The 23,720-nt window shown below is 40.7% G+C and overlaps 2 protein-coding genes across 5 annotated transcripts in view; one reads left to right on the forward strand and one right to left on the reverse strand.

Moving 5' to 3' along the window:
* Positions 1-23,720, reverse strand: part of SEPTIN8 (septin 8) — a 138,582-nt gene that overhangs the window by 80,042 nt on the left and 34,820 nt on the right. For both annotated transcript variants that reach the window (XM_056811155.1, XM_056811157.1), the window contains exon 3: positions 17,371-17,455. In XM_056811155.1, coding sequence (XP_056667133.1) covers positions 17,371-17,455 — 85 coding nt within the window. The remainder of the gene's footprint in view (positions 1-17,370; positions 17,456-23,720) is intronic.
* Positions 5,152-19,368, forward strand: SOWAHA (sosondowah ankyrin repeat domain family member A). Of its 3 annotated transcripts, XM_016427621.2 has the most exons (3): positions 5,152-5,228; positions 8,908-10,913; positions 13,411-19,368. In XM_016427621.2, exons 2-3 carry the CDS (start codon positions 9,434-9,436, stop codon positions 13,647-13,649), a joined length of 1,719 nt encoding a protein of 572 aa, XP_016283107.2. In that variant the 5' UTR covers positions 5,152-5,228; positions 8,908-9,433; the 3' UTR covers positions 13,650-19,368. The 3 variants fall into 3 exon arrangements, with proteins under 3 accessions (XP_016283107.2, XP_056667131.1, XP_056667132.1); XM_056811153.1 differs by lacking the exon at positions 5,152-5,228 and having other exon boundaries at positions 8,376-10,913; XM_056811154.1 differs by lacking the exons at positions 5,152-5,228; positions 13,411-19,368 and having other exon boundaries at positions 8,376-12,544.

Consider the following 23,720-nt stretch of genomic DNA (forward strand, 5'->3'; position numbering starts at 1 on the left):
ACGTGCACGATTCCATTGGGTATCGCAAGTGTTCTTGATTCGAAACCATTTCCATGTTGTTGGCATTTGCATTAGAGTGTTTATTTAGAGTCTCTCCTCAGTCATATCCTCTCAACATCTATAGTCTAGCAGTTGGTTTTCCTCGGTGTTTTTACTTCCACAGTTTGTCCTCTGCTTGTGAATAGTGTTTTTTCTCCCAGATCCCTGCAGATTGTTCAGGGACATTGCATTGACACTAATGGAGAAGTCCATTACGTTTGATTGTACCACAGTGTGTGTCAGTCTCTGTGTACAATGTTTTCCTGGTTCTGCTCCTTTCCCTCTGCATCACTTCCTGGAGGTTGTTCCAGTCTCCATGGAATTCCTCCACTTTATTATTCCTTTTTGCACAATAGTATTCCATCACCGACATATACCACAATTTGTTCAGCCATTCTCCAACTGAAGGGCATCCCCTCATTTTCCAATTTTTGGCCACCACAAAGAGCGCTGCTATGAATATTCTTGTACAAGTCTTTTTCCTTATTATCTCTTTGGGGTACAGGCCCAGCAGTGCTATGCCTGGATCAAAGGGCAGACATTCTTTTATTGCCCTTTGTGCATAGTTCCAAATTGCCCTCCAGAATGGTTAGGTCAGTTCACAACCCCACCAGCAGTGGATTAGTGTCCCTACTTTGCCACATCCCCTCCAGCATTCATTACTTTCCTTTGCTGTCATGTTGGCCAATCTGCTAGGGGTGAGGTGACACCTCAGAGTTGTTTTAATTTGCATCTCTCTGATTATAAGAGATTGAGAACACTTTCTCATGTGCCTATTAATAGTTTTGATTTCTTTATCTGAAAACTGCTTTTTCATGTCTCATGCCCATTTATCAATTGGAGAATGGCTTGATTTTTTGTACAATTGATTTAGCTCTTTATAAATTTGAGTAATTAAACCTTTGTCTGAGGTTTTTATGAGGATTGTTTTCCCAATTTGTTGCTTTCCTTCTGATTTTGGTTGCATTGGTTTTGTTTGTACAAAACCTTTTTAATTTGATGTAGTCCAAATTATTTATTTTGCATTTTGTGACTCTTTCTAAGTCTTGCTTGGTTTTAAAATCTTTCCCTTCCCAAAGGTCTGACATGTATACTATTCTGTGTTTGCCTAACCTCCTTAAGATTTTTAAAAGACTAGAACAGAAAAATGGAAGAGCGGGTAATAAAAGAATGCAAAAACTACTGGAGGAATATCATCAGGAGCAACAAAACTCAAAATGAGCTAAGGCTGCTGAATATCATTTTGGCATATGTTCCCTCCTCTTCACCTCAGGATTTCTACTGATCTTGGATTCACAGAATCACATATTTAGAGTTATGAGACCTTAGCCTCATAAGCCTCTAAGAACCCATAAAAGCACAGCCTAACAAGAACCCTCCACAAGTGGAACAATTTCTGGAAGTAACAAGTTCTTCAACTTGAGGTTTTCATCAAGCAATGCTTCTTCTTGTTCGGGATGTTGCAGAGAAATTTCTGAAAGTTGAACTAGCTGGCCTTTGAAGTCTCCTTCATGGTTTATTTTCTTTCCCTCCTCCCTCTTCCCCATCCTAGCATATGTTTGTGAGTAAAAACTTTTACATTTTTTAACTTATCTCCATCATCTACCTTTTAATAGCCATTTAAATAGCTATTTTAAAAAATATTTGTTTCAATCGACAAAAATCTACCTTTTCACCACTTCTCACTGAGAAAAGAAAAATAAAAGCTCTTTCAAAAATATATAGTCAATCAAAACAAATTTCCATTTTAATCATGTCCAAAAAAAATTGTTTCATTTTACACTGAGTCTTTGACCTCTCTAACAGGAGGTGGGTAGTGTGTTTCTGTTACAGGCAAAGTCCACCCTTGCCCGAGACTCCAGGATATCCCAACTGGTGGTGAACGATCAGTCAACAAAAATAATAAATGGAAGGCAGCTTAATCATAACAGCCATAGGATTGCTTTGCATCTGATAGCTGCTCCACTTTCCTGATGTCTGATCTTTATTTTTATACCCATTCTCTTGGCATGCAGATACACAAAATCAAAGAGAGATAATTGGAAAAGTGATACATCAACTTTTAACAAATCACTTGATTAACATTCTATATTCTTGTATTGTGATTACAGACAGAATAAAGGTTGAACACAAGATAAATGATTTTGTCACAGGTGGCTTAATTTTCTCATTACCCTGTGAGAAGTTTTGAGCTTACAAACAATCAAGGAAAATTATGTATTGCTTTTAATAAAATGGAATAATTAATAAGCAGTTCTTAGAAGACAATTCAACAATCATATCATGGAGGCTGAGGGGTCTGGGAACACAGTACAGATTTAGACTGGTGGCTTCTAGGGAGTTACTGATTTGTGTAATTGAGTCACTGAGGCATACTGAAGCTTGATGTACTTGTACTTATCGTTTGGGCCTCTATGATTGATTTGTGTGCTGACTTCATGAGAATAGGCTTCTGTATATGGGAAAGTTTTTGGCTTGGCCTGTAGCTGCGGTTTTGCTGGGAATTATGTACCTAAGTAAAAGTTAACCCATGATAGTCTTTTGAGTTTGGGTTTGAGGGTCTGATCTTTTAGTGATGTTTTGGAGAATTAGGGTATAGGTGTTTTGCTCTTGCATTATTTCTTTTGAGACTAGGGGGAATAATAATCATGTCAATTCATAGGTAAAGGGCATTGATGAAAGAAGTCATATAAAAGGGGGTTGGGGGGGCAATCACATCTCTCCAAGGACCACTCTGTGGTCTCCCCAGCTACCACACGTGACTCTGTCAAGGTGTCATGGTCTGATGGCTCCCAGCATGTTTCATCACTTATTACTCCTCTAGGATCATGGTTGGTCCTTCTAATGGCTGACAAAAGTTCCAAATTATTTTAAAGTTCTCTTCCTTTGCCATATTATTGATATTATGTAAGCCAATTCCTTAGTTCTGATCACTTCACACTCTATCAGTTCATACAAATCTTCCAAGGTTTCTCTGAAACCATCAATTCTTACAGCACGATAGAATTTTATCACATTTATATACCATAACTTGTTCATCTATTCCTCAATTTATAGGCTTCCTCTCAGATTTTCCTTCTTTATCACCTCTAAAAATGTATAAATAATTATATATATTGTTGTTGTTGTTTGTTTAGGGCTAAATCCGTCCCTTAATTTACCATCCCTCTGATTATCCCTCTCCCTTTTCCTTCTTTTTCACTATTGAATGAAATGTATTTCTCTATCCAATTCAGATGACAGTATGGTTTGAGTGTCAGACATTCCCTCCCACCTTCCTCTTCCTTGTTTGTATAGACTTCTGCTTTTCTATCCTATTTGAGATAATTTTACCAGCTTTCCATCCCCTTTTCTCCTCACTGAATATATTTCTCTTCCCCACCTTTTCCATTCTTCTCTTAAGATCAAGAAATAACAGAACCACTCCCAGGATTTGTCTAATTAGATTCTCTATGATCCCTGATGACAAGGTTCACGTATTATGTAAACCTTAAAATTTCTTAGACTTATGAATGTTGGAAATTTCACCATTGGGAAATTTCATACTAGAAAAAATTTCCTACTGATAGTAAGAACTCTATTGGAATGTGAAACCCCTTGGCATGGGAGGATCCTTCTCCTCCCTACTTAAGACTACTTTAGGACAGAAACCTTTTGCTAAACAATGGAAAGGGTTTTGACCTGTGCTTAAGCATAGAACAGGAAGTTCTTTGAGTCATGATTGATTTTAGAATTGATACAATAGAGATACTTGGAATGACAGAACCAGGTCTTGGAAAATACAATCTCCACCCTACTTAGAGTAACAGGATTTAGGAAGGGCTGCAGCAAAGATCAAGATTTAATTATTTGAGAATATGACCTTCAACAGACATGTGCAAAGCCACAGACCTCTGGGTGGTCCTGGGTTAAACTAGAGCCACCATTGGCACAGGGGAGACATCGACAGTGATTGGTAGATGTGAGAACTGAGGGGAGGGAACTTAGATGGTTTCCTTAAAGATAGCAGGGTCTGAGGACTGGGGGAGTTCGAGAGGTTTTGCTCTGAGAGGTTGTGCTCTGAGAAGTTTTGCTCTGAAGGAGTCTGAGAGGAGAGAGGTCCTGGAGGGAGAGCTCCTGGAGAGGTCTGAGAGGAGGGCTTGCTCTGAAGGAGGCTGGAGGTGGAGGCCCCTGAGACTGTTTCTCCATTTTGGTCACATGAGTGATAGGGACTGATCTCTTTTCTTTGCCTTAGCTATCTAAGGGCTTGGGCCTTTTGGCCCAGCCTAAACAGAGGGGGTATTTAAGCCCTATTCCCTTCTCTCCCATTTCTCTCTCTCTCTCTCTCTCTCTCTCTCTCTCTAACACCTTTCTTCCTCCTGTTTGTAATTAAAAACTCCATAAAAGGTTGACTGCTGACTTGAGTTTTCATTTAGGAATTACATAGCTGAATTCCTTGGCGACCTCAAATTAATATATATCAGTCTTTTAAAGTGATTTCCTTGTCACAATTATCTCCCCATACTTGAATGTTAGCTGTTTATCATTGCTTATTCATGTTTACCTTTTTGTGTTTCTCTTCACTCCAGTGTTTGAACTTCAGAGTTTCAATATGGTTCTGATTTCTTCATTAGAAATGCTTAGAAGTCCTCTATTTCATTAAATATTTGTTTTTCCCCTCACAACATTATTTTCAGTTTTGCTGGGTAAGTTATTCTTGGTTGTAAGCCCATTGCTTTTGTCTTTTGTAATACTGTGATCTAAGAGACTCCTTTATAGTGGTGGCTGTGAAATCATTTAGTATCCTGATTTGTTCCTTAGTACTTACATTCTTTCTTTCTGGCTGTTTGCAGTAATTTTTCTTTGACTTTAGAAACATGAGTTTTGACTATGATGTTCCTGGGAGCTTTCGATATGGCATTCTTTTAGGAGATAATTGATAGATTCTTTCTATTTCTACTTTTCTCTCTGGTTCTAAGAGATCCCAGGAGTTTTCTTTTAAGGCTTCTTGGAAGGCACCTAATGAAGGAAAGATTACAGTACAAGATGGCTTTTGAAAGAAGCAAGATATGGAATTTTGAAGGAACTGTCAATCAACCAGAAAGAAGGAAGATTCTAATAGAATCTGATGAGAAGGCAGTTGGGAAAACCAGCAGCTGAAGTGAGAGCCTTTCTTCCTGTTGACTGGGAGGAAAGAAGCTGAGAAACAGGTTTGCTCTGGATTCCTAGCTACTCATTGACTTAATATTGAAAAGATTGGAGGTTAGCTCTGAAGAACCTTTTCAGTTTATCAGCAATATCCCCTCATAGACAAAATAACTTTATTTCCCTGTATTTAACCCCATAGGAGATTAGGAAGACTTTAATTTCCCTCTTCCCTCTCCCACCTTCCTTAATTCCCTTAAATTAAGAATAAAACCCCTTTCAGAAAAAAAATTATATTGTGAGATTAATCCTTAAGAAACTTCTGATAGCTTACCCTTTGAGAAAAGCTGTTAAGATCAACTGGGAGAGGCACAGGAAGTGGGGTGGGGAGGAGTGCAAACATTAGCCTTTCCCCTAACTTATTTCCTGGTGTTATCACTCCAATACATCTCTGCTACCATAAATACCTTGAATAAAATTTTTTAAAAGTTTGAATGAAAAAACATTTTTCCCCTTTTCCTTCTCTTTCTTATTTACCTTTTCATGTTTCTCTTGATCTTTGTGTTTGGATATCAAACTTTCCACTTAGTTCTTATCTTTTCTTTGCAAATACTTGGAAATCTTCTATTTTGTTGAATGCCCATACTTTCTCCTGGAAGTATAAAATAGTCAGTTTTGATGGATAGGTGATCCTTGGTTGAAGATCCAATTCTCTTGCCTTTCTGAATATCATATTCCAACCCTTGTGGTCCTTTAGTGTGGAAGGTTCCAGATCTTGTGTAATCCTGATTGGTGCTCCTTGATATATGAATTGCCTCTTTTTGGCTTCTTGTAAAGTTTTCTCCTTAGCTTGGAAGCTTTTGAATTGGCCCTTGCATTCCTGGGAGTTGTCTTTTGAGGATTTAGTGTAGAGGGTGTTCTATGAACTCTTTCAATGTCTATTCCCCCCCCCCACCCTTGTTCAAGAACATCAGGGAAGTTTTCTTGGATAATTTCTTGTAGTATGATGTCAAGATTTCTGTTTATTTCTGGCTTTTCAGGTAGACCAATGATTCTCAAATTGTCTCTTTGTTCTCTGTTTTCCTGATCCGCCATCTTTTCAGTGAGATATTTTATGTTTTCTTCTATTTTGTCAGTCTTTTGACTTTGCTTTATTAATTCTTGCTGTTTTGCAAGATCATTGGCTTCCAATTGCCTAATTCTAGTCTTTAAGGACTGGTTTTCCTTCTCAGTTTGGTCTATCCTGCTTTTCGTGGCTTCTAGCTGTTTCTCAAATTGGGAGTTCTTGTCCTTTAAACTGTTATTTTATTTTTGAACTATTTCCCACTTTTCTTGACAGATGGCTTCCATCTTTTTGATAAGCTCCAATTTAAATTCTTCAAGATCTTGTGGACAATTTCCATTTTGGGGGGAGGTTTTGGTGCATTTATTTGTATTTCCTCTTCTATTTCCTCTGTAGCCTGGGTTTTTCCTCCATAAAAGTTATCCAGGGTCAAGCCCTTCTCCATAAATATCTTAATAGGGGCATCCATTTATTTGTATTTCCTCTTCTATTTCCTCTGTAGCCTGGGTTTTTCCTCCATAAAAGTTATCCAGGGTCAAGCCCTTCTCCATAAATATCTTAATAGGGGCATCTATTACATTTGGCACCCCAAGAAAGGTCATACTCTTCCCAGACTGTGAAATACAGTGCAGAAAAGAAAGATGTTGCTGTAAATTATTTGTAGATTACTAGTGTTGTCTGCTATTGCCTGCTATTGGTTATATACCATCCTATATAGTGCTGTAACTAATGTAGTCATAGACACTATAGGTTTAATATCGAACACTATGGCTTTTATAACATCTATACCGTTAATCACCGATTGGTATGTGGTATGGCAGATTATGTTTCAAGTGTATATTTTCACCATGGCTGCAATCCAAACCTTCACATTCATTAAGAACCTCATTAAGTTTGTAACACAAAAAAGGCAGCTCAGATTCTGGTGGTGGACACTAACCTTGAGCAGATGGTACAGAAGATGTGAGAAGAGTTTTTCCAAAAGCAAGGGCAAGAACAGACTAAGGGTGGGAGTGGGCAAAAGGGCTTATGGACAAAGACATTAAGGAGAAAGATAAGAAATCCAAAGATAAGCACAAGAAAGGGGCTGAGGGAAATGTCAAACAAGATACTGATACTGAAAAGATACTACCTCTGAGTGTTGTAGTGAAAATTTCACCTTTTAAGATTGTTATAATATTGAACAATGGCCGCCAAGGAATTTACTTATGAAATTCCCAAAATGAAACACTGAAGTCAGAATGGAGTTTATGGAGGTTTAATCACAATGGGAGTAGGGAAAAGGAGAGGGAGAGAAGGAGAGAGGAGAAAAGAGAAAGGGGTTACTCAACCTCTGACCAAGGCAGAGGGAGTTTAGGCCCAAAGGGCCAAGGTGGAAGGAATCAGTCCTTGACTCATGTGACTGATCTGAAGGGAAGCTATCTGCGGGCCTCCTCCCTGTCCAAGCTCCTCACATGAACTGGTGTCTAGCCCTGTCTACAGGAAGTGAGCAAATTCCAGAGGCTCCTTTCTCCATCACTTCCTGTGCCTCACAAGTGCCAATGGTGGCTCAAGCTTGGCTTAGGACAGCCCAGGTGGGCAGTTAGTTATTTCTGATTTGTCATTAACTAGCACATGCCCGTGTAGTGTGGGTGTGCACAATTTTTGGGTGCTAGACCAAGATGGAGATTTTAGGTACACTCTTATGCCAAAGGGGACTGCCCCCAAATTGGCTTTTGTCAATGCGCCCAGCAAAACATTGGTTTGCTGTCTTTCTCTCTCCTCTATTTCCCCATATCTACAACTATTATAGTTTTCCTCTTAGTGTGTAAAAAAATCAATTTTGTATACACTTACAGTTAGAATTTTTTGGGGTGCAGTATGCTTATGTTTAGTGATCAATTGGGGAGACTAGTCCCCCAATCATCATGGGGGGGGGGATTGTGAATTTTAAAATCTCCATCTTGGTCTAGCACCCAAAAATTGTATACTAGGAAGAGATGTAGTGACTTGCCCAAGATCACCCAGTGAGGATGGCTCTATACTCAATTCTTTCAGACTCTGAGGCTGAGCCATCTATTCTACTCAGGAGCAGCTCTTTCCATTCCATATGCCACCTGCTTAATTCAATCATTCCCCCTCGGAGAACATTATTTCTTTCCAATTTTTTGTTATTTACAACTATGCACACAGGTTTGTTTTGGTTTTCCTTCTCCCTTACAATATAAATCTAATAATGGAATTGCTGGGTCAAAGAATCATGTATAATTCCACATTGTTTCCAAAACAGTTTGACTACCTTACAGCTTTACCAATAGTAAATTATTGTTTCTGGTTTTTTTGCTGCAGCCCTCCAGCCACTTACACCGAAGATAGTAATCTTTTATCATATCAGATAATTTAAGAGTTGTTAGTGATATACCTCAGAGTTATTTGAATATACATGGGCTCCTGAAAACATGCACTGAATAGAACTGAAAATGAGTGATTTTTAAAGGGACCTAAAAATCTCCACTGCTATCTAAGATACTAACAGACTGCTTCAAGCTCAAATATTCTCAAGGAAATAAACAAAATACAGATGTATTACTTTACAGGCTGCATTAAACATCACTTACATTCATCTCCTTTAAAATTTTTCACATGCATAAGAAATGAAGCAATAAGAGCACTTGGCACTTAAGTTACTGATCTTCCCCCAGGAAACAGCAAACAACTACAAGAGGGGAGTAGACATTAGGATTCACCTGAATTCCCAGAGGATTGGAGGAAGAGGATCCGGGATATTCCCAGTTCACAGCGTGGGCTGTGCAAATTGGCAAGAGTAAGCTGAGCATCAGCGCCCATTGGAATGGCAAACAGCTCTAATTGGAGTTGCCAACTAAAAGAACAGGAGGAGAAAGCATCTCCGTGGGGACCAGGTATAAATGCCCCCACAAGGTGAGGGAGGGGGCACTGCAAAGGTTAAAATGCAGGTAAGCCTGATTGGTTCAGACTACAACTCCCAGATCCCTCAGCAGTGGATCCTCCCCCCTCCCTCGCTGGCAATCACCCTCTCCTGGCAGCGCCCACCTGCCAGAGACTGAGAACAGCGCCCCGAGGAAAGAGCTGCCAGCCAGGACCGACAGGTGGAAAGCGGAGTCCGGGGGAGGGACCCGACCCAGGAGAGGGTCCCAGGGGAGCTGCTGTGCCCAGGAGAAGGTGCGTACAGCTCCGAGTCAGCAGCGGATGGCGCTGGCAGCGGCGGCAGCGGCCGCGGCCGCAGGGGTGAGTCAGGCAGCGGTGCTGGGCTTCCTGCAGGAGCGTGGGGGCAAGGTACGCAATTCGGAGCTCCTGAGCCGCTTCAAGCCGCTGCTGGACGCAGGAGACCCGGGCGGCCGGGCCGCCCGCAGGGACTGGTTCAAGCGATTTGTCAATGATGTTGCGGTAGTGAAAGAACAGGACGGGGTGAAATTCGTGGTGCTGCGTAAGAAGCTGCGCGCCTCAGGTACCCCGCGGCCCGCGCCCCCGACGCCGTCAGCAGGCGCAGGGACTCCTCTCCCCGAGGACCCGCCAACCTCCTCGCCCCAGGAGCTGGCCGCTGGCCCCCAGACTGAGTCGCCCACCCAAGCGCCCTCGGACCCAGACGCCGACCCGGAGTACGCGTCCCCGTCCCCGCCGTCCGAAGAAGGGCCCCAGTCTCGATCGGAGCCCGGGGCTCTGGCTCCGGCTCCAGCCCAAGAAGAAGGAGCAGTTGACGCCATCCCCGATTCCCTGGCCCTTGCTCCAGCCCTGCCGTCGAGGAACATGCCCACAGCCCTTCCAAAGTCTCTTGCGGTGCCAGAGGAGCTTCCCCCGCTCAAGCCCCGAAAGCCCTGCATGCTGCCGGTGCGCTGTGTCCCATCGGTGGTCCGGATCCGGGCGGAGGAGCAGGGCCTGCGGCGACAGCTGTCGGAAGAGCCGGCGGTGGCGGCTTCATCCCTGCTGCTTGTTCCCGGGGACTCCCCGCGGCTGCGGCGGCGACTCTCGGTGGAGGAGACGGGCCTCGCGCTGGGGGGTCGGTCCCCTCACCTCCGGCGCCTGTCCCGGGCCGGCCCGCGCCTGCTGAGCCCCGAGGCCGAGGAGCCGCTCTCTGCCATCCCCCAGCCGCCACCCACCGTGCCTTTGGAGCCAGCCGAGCACGAGTGGCTGGTGAGGGCGGCTGGAGGCCGCTGGACTCACCAGTTGCATGGGTTACTGCTGCGGGATCGGAGTCTGGCAACCAAACGCGACTTCATGTCGGGATTCACGGCCCTGCACTGGGCCGCCAAGAGCGGTGACCGCGAGATGGCGCTGCAGCTGGTGGAAGTAGCGCGCCGCGGGGGGGCGCCTGTCGACGTGAACGCCCGTTCCCACGGAGGTTACACTCCCTTGCACCTGGCTGCCCTTCACGGCCACGAAGATGCTGCCATCCTGTTGGTGGAGCGCCTCGGAGCGCAGGTGCGAGTCCGCGACCACAGCGGGCGTCGAGCCTACCAGTACCTGCGGCCTGGCGCCTCATACGCCCTTCGTTTGTTGCTAGGTGACCCTGCCCTTCGAGGCCCCACTGAGCATGGCGGCCCAGCCAAAAGGCCTGTGCAGGTGGCCGCCTCCATTCTTAGCTCCACTACTAGCGCCTTCCTGGGTGTGCTGGCTGATGACCTGATGCTGCAGGACCTTGCCCGAGGCATCAGGAAATCTGGCTCCTTTAGTAAGTTCCTGGGACCCTCTCCCCTGGTGCCCCGAAAGAAGGCCAAGGCCAGGCCGGGCCTCCCCACCTTCCCTTCTGCTTCTGCCCAGGCCTCCACTACAGGGTCAAAGCGCTGGCCAGGCACTGACCTCTTCCAAGGCCATTAGCCCAGCCTTGGGTCACAGGCACCGGTATGACCACTAATTCCCAGTCTGCCACCCCTAGGCTTGGTCCCCTCCCATCCCCCAATCCAAGCCTCCCTGCAGTGCTGAGCCTATCCATCCAATGCCCTAATCTCCTGCAGGGTCCAACCCTCAGACAATTCACTTCTCATTTGGAAATTCAATTCACATTTAGAACTGTTAAACCCTGGCTTCCAAGGGTAAAAGGTTATAAAAGGTTAAAATAGGTAACAGCTCTCAACAGAATAACTCTGTGTTTGTTGGTACTCTATATGCTATACTGCTAGGCCAAAATCAGTGAGAGCTGATATAAACACCTTTTTAGGGTGAGCCCACGTCATCTGGCCCGTAGGTATAGCGAGTTGGCAAATCAGTTTTATCTTATTTTTAAATGAAGGGAAGATTCAGCATTTTATGATGGTCTGCCCTTTTTTGAATTTTTTTCTCTTTTTAGGTAAGGTCTTCATTAAGTTTTTTTAAACTGCATGGTTAGCATTTTAAACACAGTTTTAAAGGGCAGATATAAAACAAATGAGCCCTAGCCATCTGAAACTCCTGAATTTTTACCTACCTCATTTTCAAAAACCTGGCACAGAGCAACCATTGTGACCATTGTGAATGTAATTACAGTTGTACTGTGAATGTGAAATGGGATTCTTCTTGCAAGGACATTTTGTATCTTAAGAAGCAATACCCAGATTTTACTAATGGAACATTGAGCTAATTATTAAAGAGAGAGTTTTATGCAGTAGTTTTCCCTCGATTTTTAAAGTCTTAAATCACATATTTACATGTTGTATAAATGAATTTAATGACATTTGGCAACAGTGAGTCTGACTTTTTTGTATCAAGTATTTGAATATGTTTTTTTAAAAATCTTGTGATATATCCAGTACCTTTGTGCCATACTTCTGAATTTGTGAATCTAATGTCTTGTTTTGAGCTTTACAGATGTTTGTTGATATAATACAATATGGCATGCTAAATATTTAAAGAAAACATTGAAACAGCATTCCAACTGAAAAGCAACTTGTTAATTATTAATGTCTACACATAAAGAATGATTTGTGTTTTTAAGCTTTGAACAAACAGGAAGAATATGGTACTAGTTTTAATAAGCTGTATGAAAGAAGGCATTCTAAAATATAAGTGCATCTATTTGCTCTTGATCTTGGGCTTTAGTATCTTCACATATAAAATGAAGAGGTTGGGATAAGTGTTCTCTATCTTTTCAAGCTCTAAGATTTTATAATTGTAATGGAGCCTTTCCTAATTATGGAGGTACCTAGGCAACCTTTTTAATCAAGTATGCTCACATTTCTACAGGTTGTCTTAGTATCAAAGGGTAGACTAATTTTCTATTTTAAAGGGTTGTTATTTTCCTGAAGACACATGCTAGAAAGGCATTTGAAATTGTTTGGAATGTTTTGATTTCTGGAGTAAATTAAACAATACTTCCTTTTTCCTGTCTCTTTGATGTACTTCACTGATGCATTCTGCATATTTCTGCTCCATTATATAGTATTATAATTTGTTTTTTCTTTCTTCAAAGTGCATCTTTTTTAAATACTATTTGAAAGACTATAGATTCTCCCTAATTACTGAAGAGCTTCCCATATGCTGAAATGAAGTAAAAGTAGTAATCATGCAGCATTCTTCTTTTGAATTTTTAATTACTAGCCTAAAAATGTTACCATTGTGAGAAGCTAACATGTAGAAACTATTGAAAATGCCCATTTAAATCCATGCTTCACAAGAAAAGTCCCAGTATACAGTGATTGCAGAATATTTCTGAAAAGCAAAATACGTCTATAAAGAGATATTGTATAGGCAGCCCTCCCAACTTAGGACAATCATGATTTGGAAAGCAAATTTAAGGATTAAAAGATTGAGTTCTTTGAAGTGCTATAAGAACCAAAGACAATGTATTTTTGAATTTATGATGCAGTATAAGATATAATGTATTTATAAAAAGGTTAGAGAATCCAACTCTGAAGTTGTCCACAGGTGACCTTGGGGTAGTTGAAAAAAGGGCAGTGCCATAAATGCTGCCTCAGTAACTTTGGGTGGCAAATCTCTTCACTTCCTTTGGTCTTGGTTTCCTCCCCTGTTTAAAAAAAAAAGGCAACTGGCCTTATCTCTAGGACCTACAACAGGTTAATGTGAAAACCTCCAGTAAGTAGCAAGTTGGCATCTTATCAGTTCTTAATCTTTTCGGGGCAACTTGGAATTAGCATCAGTTTTTTTTCCTGACAGCAGAAATTAGGCATTTCAAGGACCTTCAAAGGTTGGCTAGCCAAGTACCAATGCTGCCTCTTTGCCTTTCTTTGCCCCAGGTTTAATGCCTCAACCCCAGGACAGTCCTCCCAGAGGAAAAAAGGTTGGCTGCCTGCCTTGTTCCACCCTCTCCAGAGGCTACTTCCGGGGATGGGTCACACTGGTTGCTCCCTTCTCTGTGGATCTCTCCCCAACTCTGGCCCCACAATCTTTTCAATACATCCTAAAATCACAAGAACGGCCCCTTTTTTTTTTTCCCCCTCCCTTGACACTTGAAATGAGCTTAAAGTTCACTTAAATAAATACCTATCAAATGAACAGTTGCCAGCCAAAAAAAAAAGGATTAGGGATTGAGGTTGGATCTGTGGTTTCATTGTTATAAGGAATTCCTAGATGAGAGAACTCTCCATCAATGCAAATTGGCACCTTGTCTGCAACTTAGTCTCTGAGAGTTGTTTGTGACCTTCAGAGGTTAAATTTCTAAACCCAGGTTCACACAGCTGTAGTGAAGGAGGAGCCTAAACCAAAGTCTGCCTGGCTTAAAGGAGTGCTACCTCTGACAGAAGAAAAAATAAGTCAATAGAAAAGTAGAATCTGGTTTACAGAAATCTGGTCTAACTTTAAGAATCTGCATTTACAATAGACCTCAGCTACCTTGGGTTCCACTAGCTTCTCTATGTGAAGGACTCTTAAATCTACATAACTGGATCTTTCTCCTGAGCTCCAGTCCCATATCACCAACTGCTTGCTATATATCCCTACCTATATGTCTCATAAGCACCTGACACCTAACTTCCTTATTTCTTTCAGGAAATCACCACCCTTGCAGAGTCCTTTGGGTTCTCAATCACAAAGTCATCTTTGGCTTTTCACTCTCCTGTATCCAATTAAGTAAGCACTTTTTGAGCAACCACAATGCACTAGGTACTATGCCAGGCTCTGTGGATTCAAAGACAAAAATGACAGTCTGCTTTCAAGTATCTCACTTTCTATTATGTACAACATGAATAAGGAGCAGTTAAGGTAGTGCTGTGGATAGAACACTAGGACTAAAGTCAGGAAGATCTGAGTACAAATCCTACCTCAGGCACATACTAGCTCTGTGACCTTGGGTAAGTCATTTAACGACTATTTGCCTCAGTTCCTCATCTGTAAAATGAGGACACACTGGAGAAGGAGATGGTAAAACACTAATATCTTTGACAAGAAAATCCCATGGTCACAAAAAGTTGGACATGTCTGAATAACAACAACCAGCCAACATGTACAAAGATAAATATATGCAAAGCAGATCTAAATAAGTTGACAAGGGGGCAGCTTGGTGGCTCAGTGGATTCAGAGCCTGACCCAGAGATGGGAGGTCCTATGTTCAAATCTGGCTTCAGACACTTCCTAACTGTGTGACCCTGAGCAAGTCATTTAACCCCCATTGCCTAGCCCTTACCATTCTTCTGCCTTGGAACCAATACACAGTATTGATTCTAAGACAGAAGGTAAGGGTTTAAAAAAATAAACAAATTAAATAAAAAAGTCGACAAGTCTTTTGGTTTCTGTTCCATAGAGGTGCAATATGCCCTTTTCTCCACTCACAGCCAGCACTTTAATTCAAGCCCTTAATCCATTTTTTTCCCTAGACTATTCCAATAGCCAATTGAAAGTCCCCACATCTGGTCATTCCATTCTACAATTCAACCTTCATACCATTGCCAACTTTATAATATACATGTGTGTGTGTGTGTGTATCCCATCGACATCCATTCTAAGGTAGAAGAGCAGTTAGTCAATGGGGGTTAAGTGGCATGCCCAGGATCACACAGCTAGGAAGTGTCAGAGGCCACATTTGAACCCACGACCACCTAGCTGCCCCCCCCCCCAACTTGATATTTTGAAAACATAAGCCTCACTATTTCATGTACTTGCTCAAGAAGCTTCAATAGCTCCCTATTTTTTATTTTTTTAGGAGTGGTAAGGGCTAGGCAATGGGGGTTAAGTAACTTGCCCAGGGCCACACAGCTGGGAAGTGTCTGAGGCCAGATTTGAACCTAGGACCTCCCATCTCTAGGCCTGGCTCTCAATCCACTGAACAACCCAGCTGCCTCAATAGCCCCTATTGTAGGATAAATGAGAATTCTTCTATTTGGCATTAAAACCAATCACAATCTAATTACAATTTGTCTTTTCAGGACAATTAAATGTTACTCCCAATATGGACTATTTCTAGGCAGAAGGACCTACAAGATGCTGCTACTCCCAAGATTTTACTTCCTGCTTCCATGTTTTTTAATGGGCCTTGATGGCAAACCTAAGGCATGTGTGCCAAAAAGGGCATGCAGAGCCCTCTCTGTGGGCATGCCTGCAGTCGCCTGCTAGAGTTCTTTATTAGAAAGCCAGAGGGACTAAGGGTGGAACTGCTCCCCTCCCCCTCACCATGTGCTGAGGACATTCCTCACTTCCCCCACCCTCCATTCTCTCCCCTCTGCCCAGCAGTCCAATGGGAACACTTCCTCCCTCCCCTGTCTGGGGTAAGGAACTGGGCAGGGGCAAGGAGTGAGGGAGGCCTACATGCTGCATTTGGGTTCTGCACAGACAATACTGTGGCAAAGGTGATCCCTGTGGTGGGGTTGGAGAAGAGCTCCGTTGGAGGGGAGCATAGCTCACAACATGGCACACAGCTGGAGGGGAGCAGAGTGCTAAGGCCATTCCCCTCCCCCTCTCCACATGCAATTCTCATCACCTGCCCTCTTCCCAGCAGTCCAATGAGAGAGCTTCCTCCCTCCTGTGTCTAGAGTGGGTGTGGGGGGATTGAAGGGGGAAGCATGAGGTGGGAGGGGGGCATGATGGGGCCCAGCACTCCATCTCTAAAAGGTTCATCACTGTGGCTATTGTCCCATGATTGCAATTCCCTTCCCCACTCTTACCTGCAGATCTTGGAACCCTCAGCTCCCTTTAATTCTAGGCTCAAGGCCATCTCCCCTTTTGTTCTTCCCCCCTCCCCCAACTTTGTGTTTTTTATATATTTCATATTTACATCTCTCTGTATGTGTTATCGTTTCTCCACCCCACACCATACTCCACCCAGCTGCAGGTTAGTTTCTCTAGTGCAGGGACTGTTTAATTTTGTATCTCCAGTTCCTAGCACAGTTCCTGGCACATAGGTTCATAATAAATGCCTATTGAATTAGATTGACAAAAAGAGAAATCAGTCACTAAATTAGGGCAATTATTATTGGTATTCTTTTGTAATTAGAAGGTTTTAATCAGTTAGAAAGTTAATTGTTAACATGTCATAATCATATAACCTTTTAAAGTTTTAATATTTCAGAATAGTCTCCTAAACGAACTCCAAATAGAGATGACATGGTATGGATAATCTTAAAGGTCAAGTAAAACCCAGTGGAATTTAGAGTCATCTGCCTGAGGAGGTTAGGGGGAGGGCAGGGAAAGAACATGAATCTTGTCACCATAGAAAAATATTACAAATTAATTAAATAAAATTCACATCCCCCCCCCAAAAAAAAGAAAGAAAAAAGAAAAATGGTCCTGATACTGAGTGCCTAACTAGTGTTTTTCACCATTACTATCTCTTCCCTCGGTCAGTTCAATTCAACAGATACATATTAAATATAGGCATAATTTTAGGCACTCAGGATCCAAAGACAAAAAAATAAATAAAACAGTTCCTTCCCTTTGAAGGGAAACATCTTGTCAACAAATAAATATAGCTATCCCTTCCACGGCTTGATTTATGTGGGTTTATTTAATAAGCTCTTTTAATATACTTCTACTTGACTGAAATTACTACAGATATCTCTTCCACATCTCAGGGTTAGGGGCATGGCACCCCTAATAAAAAATTTCGGCCTTCCCATCATACCAGAGAAGAAGTCTGAATTTTTTCTTTTTCTTTTATGGAGTGTTTATGGTAACTTATTGTAAAATTTGGGTTAAGTATTTGATCATAGGCTATTTTAGGCATTTCTGTGTTTCTAAACTTTTTCCATGTTGTCTGCTGGCCTTACCCATGTTGTCTGCAACTTCAGGAAAAACTCCCACACACAATATTTGAAAACCTCCATGGGGAAAGTTGCAATGTGGAAGAGATACCTGTATATATAAAAGAATACAAAAATTTAGTGGAGTTGATATCTCTGAAAAGATGAATAATCATATGCTGTGAATGTAGCCTTTTTTGCCTCAGCAGCATGGCTTTCATTACAGAATAATATACTGTGTATAAGGTTTTTAATTAGCATACATTTGGGTTAGGACTCCATCCGTTTCCCTGACTTGAATTGCCAAGGACTCCCAAACCAGCTTTCTGCCTTGCCAGACTGTTTTCAATGGTTTTCTAGGGCTGGTAGTTAGTGTTATCTTGATGTCTTTTCACCTTAGATAATTGCTTGTTCCCTACCACACCCTCTTCTCCCATGGACTTTGATCTGCAAATTAAAATTATTGCCACCAGAGAAGTAAGAGTCATATTGTGTTGGGGAAGGAGTAAGAGCCTCTACTGGCATCCTTGAAGAAAGACTGAGAGATGGAAAAATGATACAAAGCCTTAATGGGGAGGGGGGATGCAGTTTTGAATTTCAAAGCTTTGGACTGCACTGAGATTACTTCTTTAAGGTGGGAGCCAACCTCAACCAAGTGAATTTAGAGCAGTTTCCAACCCCCCTTCCTATGCCCTGAAATTCCTCTTTCATTGACATTTCCTTTTTCCGGAGCCATAATTTGACTTAAATTTCCAGTTCTTTTGAATAATGATTTACATGTGAACAAGTAGTTCTGAGGGTTGGTTTCTAAATGATTTGTACTAACTCTGATCCTCAAAGCTTTTAAAAGCTACTTGGCAAAAAGTACATTTTGTGCTGAGCAGATTGTTCAGAACAGCTTGATTGCTGGTTTGGAGCTGTGAGAAATGTTCCTTTTCTATTCATTTTCCAATTTACAGTTTAAACGCAAAAAGTACACAAATTAAGCCCCAATTATGAGAAAAGGTGGGGGTGGAAACTGAACAGAGGGAGGCTCTCTCTAGGGTGCCTGCCTCCTGTATCTCAGCAACCATTCCTTAGGATGGTTAAATATCTAGAAAGGCTCTGAACTTACACAGCTGAGATAGGGAGAATGAGGAGCAGATGATACCCCAAAAGGCTTATCTTACACACCAGTAATAGCTCTAGCAGGGATCCGGGCACGTCTGCCCTGAGCTGGTACAGAGGAGTCTTTAAAAAAGAAGCTTATGCAGCCAGCTTCTTAAACCACCCACAACAACCCCTCAATGTGAGTGCTGGTAATGACTACAGAAGAAAATTTAGGACCTAAGGAAAGTAGATGAATGATCTTTTCACTATTACTGACAAGTGAGTCTCCATTTTGGCCCAAGCCCCTCCTTTCTCTCATTGTGAGATGGTTCCACTTTGCTGCATTTCCCATTCTAATAACTGGGTAATGAGCCCCACAGCGAAACATTTCTTTTTAAAGATGCAGCTTTCCTAAGGGGTATGGCAGGAGAAAGAAAACCAAGGGATAGCCCTTCATCCTTTTTCAAAGTACTTTCCTCCCAGAACCTGTAGCTTCTGGACTGGTTAGGAACAGGGGCAGTGATTTAGACTTAGACTTATTATTATATTGTAAGTGAAAACACAGGATAGGACATAGAGCCTAGAAGGGTGATTTCACTGGTTATAGGGAACTTCCAGATATGGGAATTCTCTCTACCAGTGTGTCAGTATAATTTTCTCTGAAAATTATAGTCTTAGGGAATTGCCCTAGAACAGTGAGAGGCTGACTTTGCCAGGGTTTCATAGCCAGTATTTTTCAAGGAGTGAACTATGAACCCAAGTGTTTGGGGCCCCAAGGCCAGTAAGTCACAGTAGACACATTATGATACATTCTAAAGTCACCAGTGAAAAATATCCTATCCTATTCTCACTTTGAATAAAGTCTTATATACTGAGTGCCTACTGGGTACAGAAGAAAAGAGAGCAAGAGTAAGTGGAAGGAGAAAGGAGAGGAGAGGAGAGAGAGAGGGAGAGGGAGAGGGAGGGAGGGAGAGGAAAGAAAGCCAGGAACAGAAGATATTCAATTCAATAGTTCCTGGGTTCTGAGTTAATAGGATAATCCAATTTTAGAGCAGAAAGAGACCTTAGAAGGCCCAGGCTTTCTTGAGTCCAATAGTGTTGGAAAGCCAAATATCTCACCATGGAAAAACCTTGAAATTAATTTGTGTGCTTCATTCTAACAATCAGAAAGACTCTAATGCTCCACGGTCTGCAGAGATGGAGAAGTGGAGGACTTTTTTTTTTTTTAAGCTAGACAAATTTGCCCTGGCTTCCCTAGCACCTTGAACTATATCTAAAAATATCACAATAAGAGAATAAGATGAGAACAGAATAGGAACAAAATGAAGAAATTAATACTGTTTAGGCAAAAGAAAGAGTAAGTAGAAAGAAACTGCTTTTCTTTTAGAAAACACTGAAAACTAGAGACTATCCACAATTTTAAAAAGGAGTATAGTCTTAGAGTATATGTTATATTTTGTCTAAAAAGATACAATATGCACATTTTATTGTGCTCAATCACAGGGCTTTTTATTCATGCTAAAGCATTAGTTATAAGACCATTTAAAATACAGAAATAGATTCATATTAAAAAAGTAAACTCAAGGACAACTACATGGTTCAGTGGAATAGAGAGCCAAGCCTGGAGACAAGAGGTCCTGGGTTTAGTATCCATTCTAAGACAAGGTAAGGATTAAAAAAAAAAAAATCAAACTCCACAGAATTTTCTAAATCAAATGGACTTTGTATAGGATCTGTTTTTAGGACCATTAAAAGTGAAAATCTGTATGGGGGGGAGGGGGAGAAAATGATCTTTGTCTCCAATTAATAATGTTTTGAAATGACCAAATAAAATATTGTTAAAAAAAAGTGAAAATCTGCCCTGATTAAAATCAGGAAAATTAGGACAAAAAGTTTATCATAATACATCTAGGCAGAGGTAAACAACTTTTATATAAGGGAAAGACAATGCTGATTAATTCCTTTCAATGAGGAAATGGGCTAGTAACCCCCTCAGGTCCTCCCTTAATCTAGTGTCCTAGGGACATGGGTTTAGTGCTCTTTAAGATACATTAGAGTGCATGCAGACCTTCCTGACCTGCAGGCAGGCTGGTAACCAAAATCAAGCGAAGTTTTTAACCTTGGTGTCACTTCAAAATGACTTTATTGGGGACTGATTTTATACACTATATACCTTTGATACCCTTACCCATGGTGCAACACCTTTTGGATCATATCATTCCTCAAATCCCAGTTGCATCATACTAATCTCTGCTGCTTAAATGAATTTGGGTAAGCATTAGTGCCTATAAACTAGGGAACTTAAATTTACAAGTGGAAACAAGTACACTTGGCCATTAGTATTTCAAAAATCATAATCCCATGTTCTTTCAGTGTCATAAAAGTTGAGCCAAACTATTTTTTCTTTCTTTATATTCTTTAAGAGATAAACCTTGTTAAATAGAATATAGGTAAACCAAGTCTGGTTACAAATTAAACTATTTAGAAAACTCACTATGGACTAATTTGAGAAGAGAGATTTACATCACCAAAGTAACCAAGAAAATTCAGTTTCTCATCATTAACGAGGGATAACTAAATCATTCAAATGTCAAATTCAGGTTTCAAATTTCCCTTTGGCTTCCAGTTGAGGAATGTTAAAAATGTTATAATTAAAATTAATCTTGAAGATTTATATCAGATTTGTATTTATTTGTAAAAGAGAAAGAAAGATATTAACAGGTCTTTCTGACTACCATAGCCTCTTTCTTCAGGTCCTGAATTCCCAACTAGCCCTGGCACATGATTGAACCAGACAAATTAAGGCCAGAAAGAGTGAGCTAGCATTCAGAATCTGAACCCAACCAAAAAGGCCAGAGTTTCCACTTGTCCTGGTTCTTATAAAGCCAATGACATATCTACTCAACTTTCTGATTAGGTAGTCTGAGTTATGTGTTTATATATACCTGAGCCACATCACTCACAGCTCCAGGGACCCATTCAAGAAGTCAGGACATTTAGTTGGCCATGTGATCTCCCCCCCTTCAATTAACTTGGTGCTCTTTCTTAATGCACATATATCAGCTAATGGGTTATATTTTTATGTTTAATTTCATACACAAATTAATACTATTATTCCATAAATCAAGTTTTGGTCAGGTGAGGTTAACATAAACTGGAAAATTTCAATTGACTAAAAAGTTGCAGGAGGAATGGCCCCTATCCAAAATAATAAATAAAAGGAACTAGGGCATACCTTTCTTCCAAACAAACATAAACATCATGAAATAAAAAGCCAATTAATTATAATAATGATCATTAGTATTAAATAACATCAAATTTCCTTATAACATTGTAAACCACTCAATATTCACTTAATAAGTGCTTTTCATCTGGAGTCCCAAATGTCCCATGTAGTCATTTGGTTTCTGGAAACATTTTCCCTTAGACATTCTGAAAGAGGCATCATTCTCAGGGCAGCTCTGACTCAGGGCAAGATGACTCCTTGTGGTAGATTTATTCTCTGGCTCCAAGTCACTTGCAAAGATTCTTGGGTAATTCTGCTAAAATTTGCTGGTAATAAGACAATACAATATAGTATAACCTCTTAAATTTTCTTTTCCAATAATTAGTAAATGTGGTGAGAATTTTCTCAGACCTTATGGACCTGCCTGCATTAATAACAGAGCTATAAGAATAACATCAAGTTAGAAACTCATAATATACTGGAAAATTTAGAGAATTTCAGTTTTTACATACCACTTTATCTTCCTAGTTTTATCCAAACCTGATATGGACAATGTCATCAAAAAGCTAAACAAGTTTTTATAAGGATGTCTGAGGACCTGATTTGTCAAATTAGCCCTTTTGTCTCAATATTATCACATAGATACTGTAAATTTTTGGAAAAAACATGATCTTAAAATTCTTTACAATTATTAATGCAATTTTATATGTAAAAATTTTAACCTGATTTTCAAAACTTATTACTAAAACATACTTAAGGTCTGTATATCCCATCAAAAACATTTGGAAGTCAATCATGTGTATTTAAATATACATATGTATTCACACACGTATACATTTATATATGTCCTAGTTCTTAGAGAAAACATTCTAATCTTGTTTTCTAAAGTTTACTACTCCATTAAATTAAAAAAACAACACTTTTATATCTTTATCCTAGCTACTCCAAGTACACACACAAATCCTGAAAGAATGAGATACTTTAAGGACCTAATCTTATCTATGAATATATAAGAATTAGTAAAGTGGTGACAAGCCCAAAATCACATTTACTTAGTTTCTTAGGATATGGAGTTGACTATAAAAAATTAATAAGATCCTTTAATTAATAGATTTAGTATTGCATCAATAAAATTTCTACTATTTATCAACCCTGATTATATTCACTATAAAAGGGAAAAGGGAAGCTAGGTGGGAAGTGGATTCAATGCTAGGTCTGGAATCAGGAAGAGCTGAGTTCAAATCCAGCCTCAGATACTTACTAGCTCTTTGACTCTGGGCAAGTCACTTAACCCTACTTGACTCAGTCTCCTCTTTTGTAGAATTAGCTGGAGAAGGAAATGGTTAACCACTCCAATATCTGAAATTCGAAAACAAAGAAGACAAGCCAAAGGAGAGGAGTGGAAGAAGGGATCTATTTGACAGAGGAAAAAGGAGGAAAAATACATAACTAGTCAGAAGTAAAATAGAAAAAAAAAGCTAATGAACAGAGAGAGAGAGAAAGGGAGTCCCACCTGGATTACAAAGAGGCTATATGACTGAAATGACTGAACAACAAAAACATGAAAGGAAAAATGAGGGACACAGTTATGACAATATCAAAATTGTCCCTTCAAGGGCATAGACTGACCTGCCATAGCTCTATTCAACTCCAGGCAAGAGTCATAGTTAATAGACAGTCATATAGAAAAGTTCCATAATATTTACTGGGCATCAAAGTCAGGCTCATAATTTAACAGGGTGGGAATATTTCCTGTTCAGAAAGAAAATGTCTTAATGGGAAATGGAGTCAAGAGGATCTTGCCTTCACCTAAGCAAGGTCATTCTCTCAACTTTCCCAGACATAGATATCCATCTGTAGCAGTCTCTGGCTGTGCTCCCTTTATGAAGCACACAACATTCCCTGAATAGTGGACTATTGGCTCAATAACAACTAAGGCAATCTCATACCTGAAATAAAAACTCAAAACAGTATCAGATTACAGTCCCAAGAGATTTTCCTCAAATAGCAACATTTTACTAATCATAGTTTATTATTTTTATATATTTTTATATCGTATGTT

The sequence above is a fragment of the Monodelphis domestica genome, chromosome 1 (genome assembly GCF_027887165.1).
Source record: "Monodelphis domestica isolate mMonDom1 chromosome 1, mMonDom1.pri, whole genome shotgun sequence".
Taxonomy (NCBI): Eukaryota; Metazoa; Chordata; class Mammalia; order Didelphimorphia; family Didelphidae; genus Monodelphis; species Monodelphis domestica.